Source organism: Buceros rhinoceros, unplaced genomic scaffold (assembly GCF_000710305.1).
Source record: "Buceros rhinoceros silvestris isolate BGI_N320 unplaced genomic scaffold, ASM71030v1 scaffold16777, whole genome shotgun sequence".
Taxonomy (NCBI): domain Eukaryota; kingdom Metazoa; phylum Chordata; class Aves; order Bucerotiformes; family Bucerotidae; genus Buceros; species Buceros rhinoceros.
This window is the reverse complement of record NW_010422917.1, coordinates 17,890-29,816: the sequence shown is the minus strand read 5'-3', so window position 1 is coordinate 29,816 and position 11,927 is coordinate 17,890. Positions and strand designations below refer to the sequence as shown.

The 11,927-nt window shown below is 41.6% G+C and overlaps 1 protein-coding gene across 1 annotated transcript in view; it reads right to left on the bottom strand.

Annotated features, from left to right (window-relative positions):
• Positions 1-3,595: 3,595 nt before the first annotated feature.
• The window catches only part of LOC104497029 (transmembrane 9 superfamily member 2-like), a 26,086-nt gene continuing 17,754 nt past the window's right edge, over positions 3,596-11,927 (bottom strand). The window contains exons 11-12 of the mRNA XM_010140239.1: positions 11,743-11,914; positions 3,596-4,180 (exon numbers count right to left, since the gene is read on the bottom strand). Coding sequence (XP_010138541.1) covers positions 4,113-4,180; positions 11,743-11,914 — 240 coding nt within the window. The 3' untranslated portion in view covers positions 3,596-4,112. The remainder of the gene's footprint in view (positions 4,181-11,742; positions 11,915-11,927) is intronic.

The following is an 11,927-nucleotide window of genomic DNA, read 5'->3' as shown; positions in this document are numbered from 1 at the left end:
ACGCTCTTCTTCACACTTCTCTGGAAGCAGGAGCTCTGCTCAGGGCAGAACAGTGTCCCCAGACATGAAAGAGAAAGGAAGGACAAAGGCCACGGAGCCCAAAGCCACTGCACCACCCTGCGTGCTTCTTCTAAATATAATGGTTAGTGCACACAATTCACATTTAATAAAAAGAGAAATACTGAAATAACTTAGCTCCATGACAGCAGACACTGTTTTTAAGATTTAGATTTAAGTTTAGTTGAATTAAACAAGTCCCAGCTGCAGGTGAAGAGCACAGTGGCTTTATTTCTCTGTTCTTAAGGCCCGAATCACCAGCAGCTGCTCTGTAGAAACGTGGCGATTCTATTCCCACTCGCAAGCCAACTGTTACCCTGAGACTGGTCAGAGCAATAGTGGCACCGGTGCTGAACTTCAGCACCTTGTTTCCATCAGCTTCAGCGACAGAGCTCATGGGAATGACACCAGCCATCTGAAGAGCTGGAGGAAGACTGCAGAGGACAGACCTCTATCAGGAAAGCACAGGTCCAACAACCATCCTTTCCTTAGCTTCTGACCTAACTTCTCCCCATCCACTTCAGCAGCAATCCTTTGTCTTGTCCCCAGTCCTTACGAAACAAAAAGCCTGATATTCTTTCTTCTACACCGATTTTCAGGGCTGGATGTTCATGTGGTGATTGTTCTTAAAGACCTCTCCCACAGGTTCCAGAAGAGATCCCACATCTATATTTAACGGCAGGCCAAGTCTGGTTTAAATTTCCATTCCCCATGTCCTTCACAACAGCTCTCTGCAAGCTTCTGAGCCACTGGCAGAGCAGACTGACCTTTAGATGCGAGTTTGCTACGTGTTACCAAATAAAAAGCACAACTCGCATAAGGAACATTAAGCAAGGCACTGAAGACCAGTTTATTCTCTTCATCAAACATCCTTCCATCACAACTAACCATGAACATGCCACATGTTCCCAGCTCTCCCACAGCAGCACCATTTATGGTCCTCCAGGAAGTCTCCATCGGTACGGGCACCAATCCCATACACACGCAGGTCGTGACTGCCACCCTCGCTGCACATCAGCATGGCCTCGTTGTCGGCATTTACATTCAGGAGCGAAGGTGAGGCTGAATCTGTTCAACTCCGCTCAAGCAAACAGAATGAAATGTAAACCATCAGCACTGAACTCCCTCCTTCCTTTGAAGTTCTGTGTAGCTTGTCAAGTTTTACTTAAAAACGTGACAAACGTGACATTCTGCAAAGTCTGCCGGATTTGGGTGGTTATTACAAGGAGAGTCTTACACGGGAGATGTTTCACTTCGTCTGCTGCGAGTGCACTACTGGAGCATCGCAGAAACAAGATGTAGATGTCTACACAGACTTCAGAAAAGCTAAAATTCAGCCAAATGGTTTTTTTTTTTTTCTCAAAAGGGCAGGAAGGCTCCAGGATCAGCAACAGGACAGGGGATGCTTTGCTAAGCCCATTGCTCTAGGGAGAGTGGATGCAAGCAGTCATTTCCACACCACAGCTACTACTCGTAAGTTAATATAAAATGGATTAGAGATCAGACACCAGTTACTGGTCACCAAGTACTTCAAACATCCATGTCCCCATACTAACCACTTCATCTTCAAAACCCACGGCTAATTCAGCCGAGTGGACAAGCTCTTCACCCAGTTTAAAAACCCCGAAGTGCACCGAGAGTCACTGGAAAACCAGAAAACCACATCACTACACCCCATTCTGCACTCAATAAAATTAAAACTAAGAGGTTTTAATTGCTACTGTCTGGCTACGGCTTACTTATATCACCTTTAAACTGACACGTGCTCGTAACGACGGCGACTTAACTTACAACCCAGCTGCTTTCTCTAGAAGCAAAAAGCCTAAAAACAACTTGCAGCTTTTTCTTGGTCAAAAAAAGATGCCAGAAAACTCTTGAGGGCTTATATCCAAGATCTACTGCAAACAGCACAAACCTTAGATGGGGGGCCAGTAAAGATTTCAACGCAGAGGACTTGGAGACGTGACGGGTAGTTGTCTCTTTGGCAGGGGGAGCACAGCAGCGGCAAATCTCACAGGCATCCACAGATGGGAAAACAGCTCCAGACTACTGGTAAACTTCAGAAACTTGCTTAACCCAGTTTCTTCTTCTCAGCTCACAAGTAGTCACAGGAAAAGCAGAGAGAGCACCATAAATACCATTCCACGAGTCATTTTACTTTGAATCTTATGAAATGCATATGTATTAATCCAAATTCTCTCATGAATTTATTTCCCTTTGAACATGTAAAATTCAAAACCATCCTCAACCAACAATTTAAGAGTCCAGTGAAATCCCCCCAAACTTTAAATGTAATAGGAATGACTTTTTTAAACAGAGCAGCACCAGTGTCAATATGAGCATGGAATCTGTAACGGTGAACGGTGCTCCCGGACCAGCAGGTAGCCACAGGCTGATTCCTCTAACGGCAACTCTGGTTTTCCACCTCTGGAAGGGAACAGAAAGGAAACAGAGGTTTTGGCAGCAGGAGGGGAAAACATTTGCAAGGCTGAGTTCTCCTCAGGAGCACAGTTGAACCTCACTTGAAACCATCTTTATTGCAGGCAGCTTCTCCTGGTGCACTAATGCTTGGCACTTGTTGTTTAAAGCCTCAGGCGCTGCTGAAAGACACAGCCTGGTTCTCATCCCAGCTGAGGCAGGTATCTGTCCCACGCTTAAGTAACCTGGAAGAAACAACTACATGCGGAGGTGAGATGTGAAATCCTCATACCAAAGATTACACTTTGGAAAGGATGTAATTACTTGGTATTTGTAGGACTACAAAAAGATATGGAGTCATTCTGGGTCCTGTTAAAGTGCAGGCTTAGACCTTGGAAAGCAGCTTCCAGCAATGAATGTTTCCATATGCCAGTTAATAAGCTTTGAGTATTTCACCCATTAATCTGAGTGAACATCCCCTTATTCATCCCCCACAGGGTCAGTAACACAGACCATTGAAACGCGTCTGCAGTGACTCTCTCCTCAGCTTCAAGTGCAATTCCAGATTTTGGGGAGCCCCTTTAAAGCCTTCACGTTCCTGAAAGACTACCTTCAATCTTGTAACCAAAGAGGCTGTTGAGATACTGCAGCTCATGTAATCCAGCAGTTACGCTCAAGCTCTGGAGAGCACAAAGAAAGGCTTCACCCAGCCCCAAGCCCACTAGATTCACAGCTAAACTTCCCAACAAGCGGCACATTCTCCACAGGATGAAGAATTACGAGATGTGTGTCTTGGAGGGCCAGAAGAGCGAAAACCTTTTCCTTCTTTGATAGAAAGTACTAGTTTGCCCAGCAAAAAATATTTCAGGGAAAGTTAGAGCAAGTGCACAGCTGAGGCACAGGAAATGCAGCGGCAGCTTTGGAAGGCCCTGATGATCCGACAGCCACGAATTCAAGTGACCTACCGGTCCCTCTGCCTGCACAGACGTCCTGCAGCCAAAGCCACAGCCAGACTGCTCAAAAACAACGTAACGCTGAGACGCCAAAAACTGGTCACTCTAACGTCATCTGTGTCCAAGCGAGGAAGGCCAAACCAACGAGAAAGGAAATGAGCCAGCCAGAGTTGTGCAGCTTTATTTGAACAAAACCCAGTGTCGGTATTCTTAATAAAGTCTACATTACACTAAATGCATGTACATTTGTAAGGAGATAGCTAGTTGTAAAGAAGGTGCAGGATAATATGTACAATCATAGTTAAGTTAAAAAAATTCACATTTTACATAGATTTACTTGACAGTCCTATGCTTTCATGGTATAAAATGGTAACTGAAAGAAAAAAATCACAAGGAATTGCCGCTGGAGGACTGTATAACGCACTCATTTTTCAAATAAACTAGTTCACAGGATTTTTGTCCTAAATCAAATTTTGGATATAATTTTTACAATTATTAGAATGAACATATTCCATGAGTATACTGCTGTAAACATTTTTCCAATGGTGCCATTTCTGTCCATAAAAATCTGTATTTTATGCTTCAGCTTTTACAAATTAGACTAATTACAGAAGATGTTTTTTAATACACGGTAAAAATTATCAAACAGAAGGGAGATATGTTCAAAAGACACTTTGAAGCTTTTCAGTCCACTTTCACAACACTGTAAATCTTACTTACAAACCAGAAGCAGGCAAAAAATCCAATAGTCCCTAAAATGAGAAAGGGAAATGGTTAGTTTATCTTCCAGTTCGCTCTGAGAGAGAGAAAAACCTAACAAGCACTTCCCAGCAGGACAGAATATACGTTTGTAATCCAGCTAACTATCCCAAATAACAGCACTTGTTAAACTGAACACCACAGTCATCCCTAGGCCAAGTCACTGACTTAGATCAAAGATGACTCGTAGCACCAGGCTGCCTGACGTTCACTAAAACCAGCGAAGGTGACGCCACCATCCCCACAAGCAGGCACACAGTGCCCTTGAAGAAAACGACTTTTGTATGCCCAAAGTCAACACCTACCTGGGTTTTTTTAGCTCCTCGATAGTTCACAGCCACCTGTGAATGATGACACAAAACAAGACCTGGCCCGACTTTCTGTTCATCATGCCCTGCCTATACTCAAGGACAGGGAACGTCTTACTCTGTATATCCTGCTACTTCCTTTTGCTAAAGCAACGCTCTGAGCACTGGCGCAAGCATCAAATGAAACTAACAGTGACACAAATCAAAACACGTGATTTCCTGTAATGTGTACTCGAGCTGCTGATCTTCTTGTCACAAGTCACTACAGATAATGAAACCACACTGAACAAGTTAATGAACAAAGAAATCCACAGGCTACTAATTACAGAGACGCCATCTCAAGAGCCACAGCTGAAGGGAGGCTGAGAGAAAGTGCCCATTCCATGCTTGCCCTGTTCTCCTTCCTGGGAGTACTGGTGTTAGCCTGCCTGGGAAGCAGACCTGTGGTCTGGTTTGCTGCAGCCTTCCTTGGTGTCTTACCAATCCAGTTCTTTAGTCATCCAACCCAACAGTAGGAGAAAAAAAACCCCACAACTACCTTCTGGAGGGACTTCAGGCCACATGTCAAGTCCTGTGGCTCGAGTTAGTAAAGCACAGACTAAAATGATGGAGGCAGAAGATGACACCGAATGAGATTAGTCTGTACCAATTTTTTATTTTTAAGCTGAAGAACAAGTCTATACTTTGCACCCCGCAGTCACTATTATGGGGCAACTCCAAAGACTTCGCTCATCACATTTATTTTTCCATTCCTTTAAGACCTCAGTATGCAAGGCGACACTGAGTGCCATATGATTAACTCTTAAGCCTCTAAGGGAAGCGATGCAATGTTCCTCATGCTTTTAGCTAGGCATACACTACCAGGCTTAAGCCTTACCAGCCAACAAAAGGGAAGGTCTTCGATTCAGCTGAATTCACTCTCCAAAACGCAGCACCATGCCAGCGCCGTGACAGCACTGACCAGTTACACTACAGGCACTTGCAAGATGACGCACTCGGCTCCTCCAGTTTTACATCATCCTTTGCTGTTTGTACAGCCCATGTTCACGCAGTCCAGCTCCAACTTCTTTCGCTATTTCATTGTGACTGGTTTACTAAGCAGGAGGTTCTTTATTAAGCACTTGTCTTTCCCACATTCATTAAGTTTCTCTCTTTCAGACCACATTTGATAAGTGAGGAACCTGTCTCTGGACGCTTAGTACCTATACGCCAATTCCTGTATTCTTTGCGCTATCATGTATATTTGCAGCTAAAGGCTTCTTGACAGCCTACTATTACACACCACAGATTACCCGTTCCCTCCAAGCCTGCGGTTACCATCCTCTGACACAGTTGGAGACAGCAGATTTACTGCTGTTGATCGGAGATCAGACACCAACCAAGGAATCTAATTTCTCTGTAGGCTTGACATTGCTAAGTCTTTGCAGTTTATGGTCAATTCTCACTCCTTCCTACTGTGTCCAATACTCCATTATCAGCATTGTTACTCTAAGCCTTGCTCATGTTTTTTTTTCTTCCTAAAAACTGCTCTCAGCATCTGCCTTCGAGTTGTTTTTATAACACAGTCCACTTCAAGTTTTTTTATGGCTTTGAAAGCAATGTTTCTTCCAAATGTTTAAGAGATACCTTAAAATTTTATCTGCTGTTCTAGAACAGAATTCTAATATCATAATAAAAATGTAAAAATCTTTGACACAAGAATGAAATTTTTCACACAGTTTTCTGAGCACGCCATAACTTAATATGGGAACACACTCTAAATCCACAGAATTTTCCTTCCATCTTGATGTTCTGAATCCTTCTGATACACCAGCTTTCTATAAAACACAGACTTGTTCACAGCAGAATCTGAGGACTACACACTGCGAACAAGCATTTCATCTATAAACAGATTTTTACAGATTTCGGTAACATTGATTTTCAACTTCCCTCCTAAAATAAGTCTGTTTAGCAAATCAAAGTACCCCCTGCTCCTTTTGTAAATTTTATCAGAAATTTTGCCAGAGTAGTGGCACTAGAGTAAGGGTTTGTTTCCTAACACAAGCAGGAAGTGGCGATGTCTGTCAGACACCAGTGCTGAACCATGAATTTACAAGCTCAGGAGAGAGAGCTTGACTCATCACCAAGCTCAGCGCTACGGCGTCAGCACCTTCCCTGGGCAGCAGAAAGCCCTCCTCTTGTTACCTCCACACCGATAATCGGAGCTTGCCAGGACTGTAATTTCTTCTTCCCTCCCATGAACAAACTCCAGATGTGGATAGCTCTATGGACCAGAAACTTCTAAGAGAGCATTAAACTAAGGACCTCGAAAGTACCTCTCCTAAACAGGAAAGCTGACGCTCAAAGATCAGAATGGTTTAAAGGTGCTGGCAGAATCACAACTAGGTTGAAAATCTACCTCAAGAATTCAACTGCAGATTTAGAAATGAGAATTAACCACAGCAAATCACCCCGACATTGCTAGTACTTTCATTTAAGTAACATGGGCCAAATACTTAGAGTAGGAACTTCCAAAAGCTCAGGTCAGCACAGCTCAGGTCGATATTACAAAATTGGTTATTAATAGTCAGAAATGAATGTAAGTTAAGGAAACATTATTTACAAGCTGCTTTAAGTCGTACAGCTGCTTCACCTACAGGACTGCTTATGGCACCGCAGCTCAACATTTTTTTGTGTGTGCTTTTTTTGTGGGTGCTTGTGATCCCATGAACCACTAAGAGGTCCACTAAAGCTCACTCAGTCAAAAAGCTTCCAGTTTTCTATACAGGAGTGAATACCCCAATCAGAAAGGGATCTGCAAATGATTGAGGAAGAAGAACTCTGAACTAGTTTGGCATGTTAAAAATTCTAGCTAGAATGTTTTCTACATTTTAGTCTGTTTCACAAGTTTGCCACTTGTTCTAAATTTTAGCACTTTATACAGAAAAGCATCACCACACTGGATCTTTAGGCTAGTGCTGACCAGTATAACAGGTTCTCAGCTTCCCCTTTTAACTGCTGTGACCAAGGCCAATCTTAAAACACAAAAAAGTGTATGACCAGTTTCCTACACCTGCAGCTCTGCCCAGTCCAAGTGCCAGTATTAGTTGCACTAGTTAAAATACAATCTTGCCACCTCGAGTAGCATAGCTTGAAATTTATTTTCTTGCAAAGCACACTCAGCTCTTCAATCCTGAGCATTTTTCTGAGCACAGCTTGCACCAAAATTAGAATTATCCTTAATTAAAGCATGCCTCTCATTAGAGTAGTAGGGCTATTTAGGTCAGCTTCAGATAATGCCACCCTAGGATCTTGCTTCTAGTAGTTTCTTTCAAAACACATTCAAACTGAAAGGGAAGTTCTGAAGCACTATCAGCAAGGGGCGTACCTCTTCAGCTTACTGCTTCACTAACAGACATCAGCAAAACACGACAGGAGACAGGTACCCACAGGTGTTTTTCTTAAAGCCCTTAAATTCCAAGTCAGTACTTAAAAAAAACCAGACCACATCCCCCACCCAAAAAACCCCCCAAATCAACAAAAATCTCCAAACCCCCAAACAAACAAACAAACCTCACACTAGTTGAAAGAGCCAAGACCTCTAAAATTATTTTCTGATTGGTCTAAACTCCTCTCCACTGTAAGGTTTTTACAGCTTTCATACGCAGATCTCTACTGAACACCACCACACAAGGACACTAAGCCTGACACCAGTTCCTCCAAGGAGCCCGTTAAAACCTGTTTGTTTGTTTCAATCTAATATTACAAATCAGTTTCCTGGCTGATGTTTACTTTAACCAATCCTAACCACTCCCCAGCTTTGATGAAATGAAAAGAGCACCTGAATCACATACATTTAAGAACTTACTTTTGCAGGTAGACCTTTATTTTTCCGCAGGTGGGTGACCTTCACATTTTAAGATTCTGCCTAAGTAACCCCTTCTAGCCTAGGAAACCGATACCATCCCGGTGCCCTGCAGCCCACTGTACGTCATCCTAGGGAGGATGAACATTTCTGCAGGAGCTATTTACAAGTCAAGAACTCAATTGTGAGGTTGTCTCAAGTCATTCCTCTAGCCAAGAGGCAAAACAGGTCCAATACATCCATTTATACTTACTAGGGAGACACTGACACCTCTGCGGGTTTTTGATCTTTTTGTCCCCCAGTTCACATAGCACTGAATACTCTGGTCTGCCATATATACGCTACCGCTCAGCAACACTTTTCTTACGCTCAGAAAGAAGATCTCAGACACAGAAAGCTCACATTTAACTGGGTAAGAGAAAGTTATTCGTAAACTAGTTTGAATCAAAAATTAAGAACAGATTACTGCACAGAATAATGCCAAAATACATTAAGCAGACTGTTCTACTCTATTAATTTCTCCTAGCTTTATTGTTTAATGAAGAAAAAATAATTCAAAGCACGAACTGAGTGTAAGAAAGCAAATAGAAAAGCACTCTGCACTTGGCTGATACTTCTTATGTACCTTAAAAGCTCTCTGTATCATACTGGTTTCAATCACCGCACAGTGGTGGGTGCTTCAGAATCTCAAATTCTAAACACAATCTACCCAGAAGATCAAAACTCAGTTTTGAAAATGGCATTAACTCATGAGCGGAAATGATGTTCAAAATAGAGGTCACCGTAAAGCAACACGCTTTGACTACGTTCGGCATGTTTCCGTCTCCTAGCATAAACTGCATGTAATGATGTAGCTGTTCCCATGCAGCCACGCTTACTATTTCCTGAACGATTAGCTGCACTTTGTACCTTCAAATACGACTCTCTTGTTTGGGTGAGCACATTAATTGTTAGATGCCACCGGTCAGGTTAGGTTATTGTCGTTGCCATACGAGCATTCAGTTCCTATTTACCTATTCATTATGATCGCTTTTGTCACGTCCACAGTCACACAACACACCGCCACGCAGGCGCTATTAACACTGCCCTTTCTGTCACAGTTACTGAGAACTAATAGGCAAGAACAGAGAAAACCAAAATACCGAGTGCTAACTTAAGTGGAACAGATGAAGGTCCTGTTTTGGGACCATACACACAGGAAGAACAATACTAATGCAACCAGTGTGTAAAGTTACATTAGCAAATCCCCTCGTGTCCATAAACTTGTGAAGGACTGAATCCTTATTTTTCAGAGTCAGTGCTATTAAGGAATATTCTACAAAACAAAGCAAAATTAGGTGTCTAGTGCTTGTGTTATCTATACGGAATAGCTTATATTTCATTCCCAAAATCAAACTAAATGTAAGAAATAAATTTCTCATGTCATTTTACATTAGCAAGGATTTCTTAGACGCATCCTATACACCTATTATACCCACTACCCTTCTAGGGACCCGCTATTCTATTGAATGTGAAAAAAAAAAAAAAAAGGACCACGTAAGTGCTTTCCTCATGAAATACAAAAGCAGATCAGCCATCACTATTGTGGTTCTATTAAGAAAAAGACACTGCAGAAGTAACAGCAGCACAGTTTATGACTGTACTTTTGGGGCCTCGCTGGGCTCCACATCAAGAACTCCAGGATCAGCACATCTGAAGCTTTTAATACCGTTTCAGCAGCAGCCATGACAATTTCAATTATCGTTTTATATATGAAAGGGATATTTTTAATTCCACCAATTTGCATCTTGTAAGCGAAATTGAAATTGGCAGAATAGCAACTAACCTATGCTAAACCCCAGACACATATTAACATATCACTTTAGTTTAAAAGCAATTAAAACATTTTAGCCTATAGTTTGGTTTTTTTAGAGGACATCTGTTTTGCAAGGATTTAAGCAGGTGTTTAACTGCAATATGTGAACTTCGACGTTTACCTTCTAATAATTAAAAATTTGGAGAATTAAATCGTCCACTTTTTTCCCCTCCCACTTCTTTAAAACTTTTTTTGACTTTTTAAGAGACACGGGTCTAAATAACAAACAACAAAAATCTAGCAATAAGTGCCAGTTAACATTATTAAATATAATTTCTACAGAGTAATTGCTTTCTTCAAACACATACAGTGATTTTCTTCTGTGTTTTATTATGAACCATTTTTTTTGCCTCACACCAACCAGTATTAGAGGCAATAAAGACGACAGAGGTCCTTCTCACCACTGCACTGACAAATCTGAAACCTGATGCTAAGACTTACTTTCATTACTTACTTTAGCCACTCTTTTTCTAACTGCATCAGGGGATTGAAGCGATGCACTTCGTAAAGCCAACACAAAGTAATTACTGCAGGTTTCAACCATCAGGCAGAAGATACTAAGAAGTCACTATCTGAACCATCAAGCCATCCACAGAGACATCCTCTGCTACACATCTTAGGAGTAAAGGTTCGTTTTATGAACAACCAATCATATATGAAGTGGCATTTTCTCCAGTTCTATCCACGGCAGTGCTTCATGAGGCTAAGCAGAATGATACATAAGATACCTGACTTCACGTGTTAAAACCACATACACAACAGCAGCAGTATGATGAACACCAATATAAAACGCTCCTGGGTATTTTTAAGAGCCAGTACCCTTCAAAGAGCTCGTAATTTCATCCAACACATGGTAAATGTCGCAGGGATTTCACATCAAATCAACCTCGAAATTATAGGTTGAGCCAAGTGATTATGAACATTAGAGTAACTCTGCAGAAGACATTTATTCTGTATGAGTAACATCAGAGAAGCTGGACTACTCAGAATGGAAAGCCGCATTTCAAATAGGTTCCTCCAGTTACGGTACATTCCTGCCATGAAGAAGTGGTGCTTAACGAGCAGGTAAGAGCGCCTCTAACAGCACTAGAACTCTGTTTTCAACATTCGCCTTTCTTCCCCAGCATCACCCTGCTTCTCTTGCCAATAGTGAAAGCTGAAACACCTTTTCTTCTGCCTATGCAGAGTTCAATAGCTCTCACTACAGAGCTTCTAGAACCAATTATGCAATCCAGAATCAACTTAAACACCCCTGACATTGAAGTGAACAAGAACGACACTTTGAAAATATAATAGTTTGAACTCACCGCTAATATAATATGCAAAAAAGGAAAATTAATTACACTATAAACAAACGTAATTTCAAGCTAGGAAAAAGAACTTTAAAAAGTATCTTCCAGTGATGCGTGGTGTCAAACCATAAAAATAACACTGCCTAAAGAGTCTTAAATTGTATTTAATGTTTCAGATAGTCTAAATTTCACCTAATACTTCTCATTTCAAAACCAGAAAACTCTGCATTCATTTTAGTTCAAACAATGTACTTACCTGTGAAAAGGAAAAAAATCAAGACCATGATCATTGTGTAACCGAAGTATAAAATGGTGCTAGCGGTTCCTGTTATCTGGAGTTTAGAGAAGAAGTAATGAACTGCATAGATAAAGAGATAAACTGCCGTAAAGCTGCTCGTCAAGAACGATCGCCACCACCAATGATAATCCTGAAAGAAACAA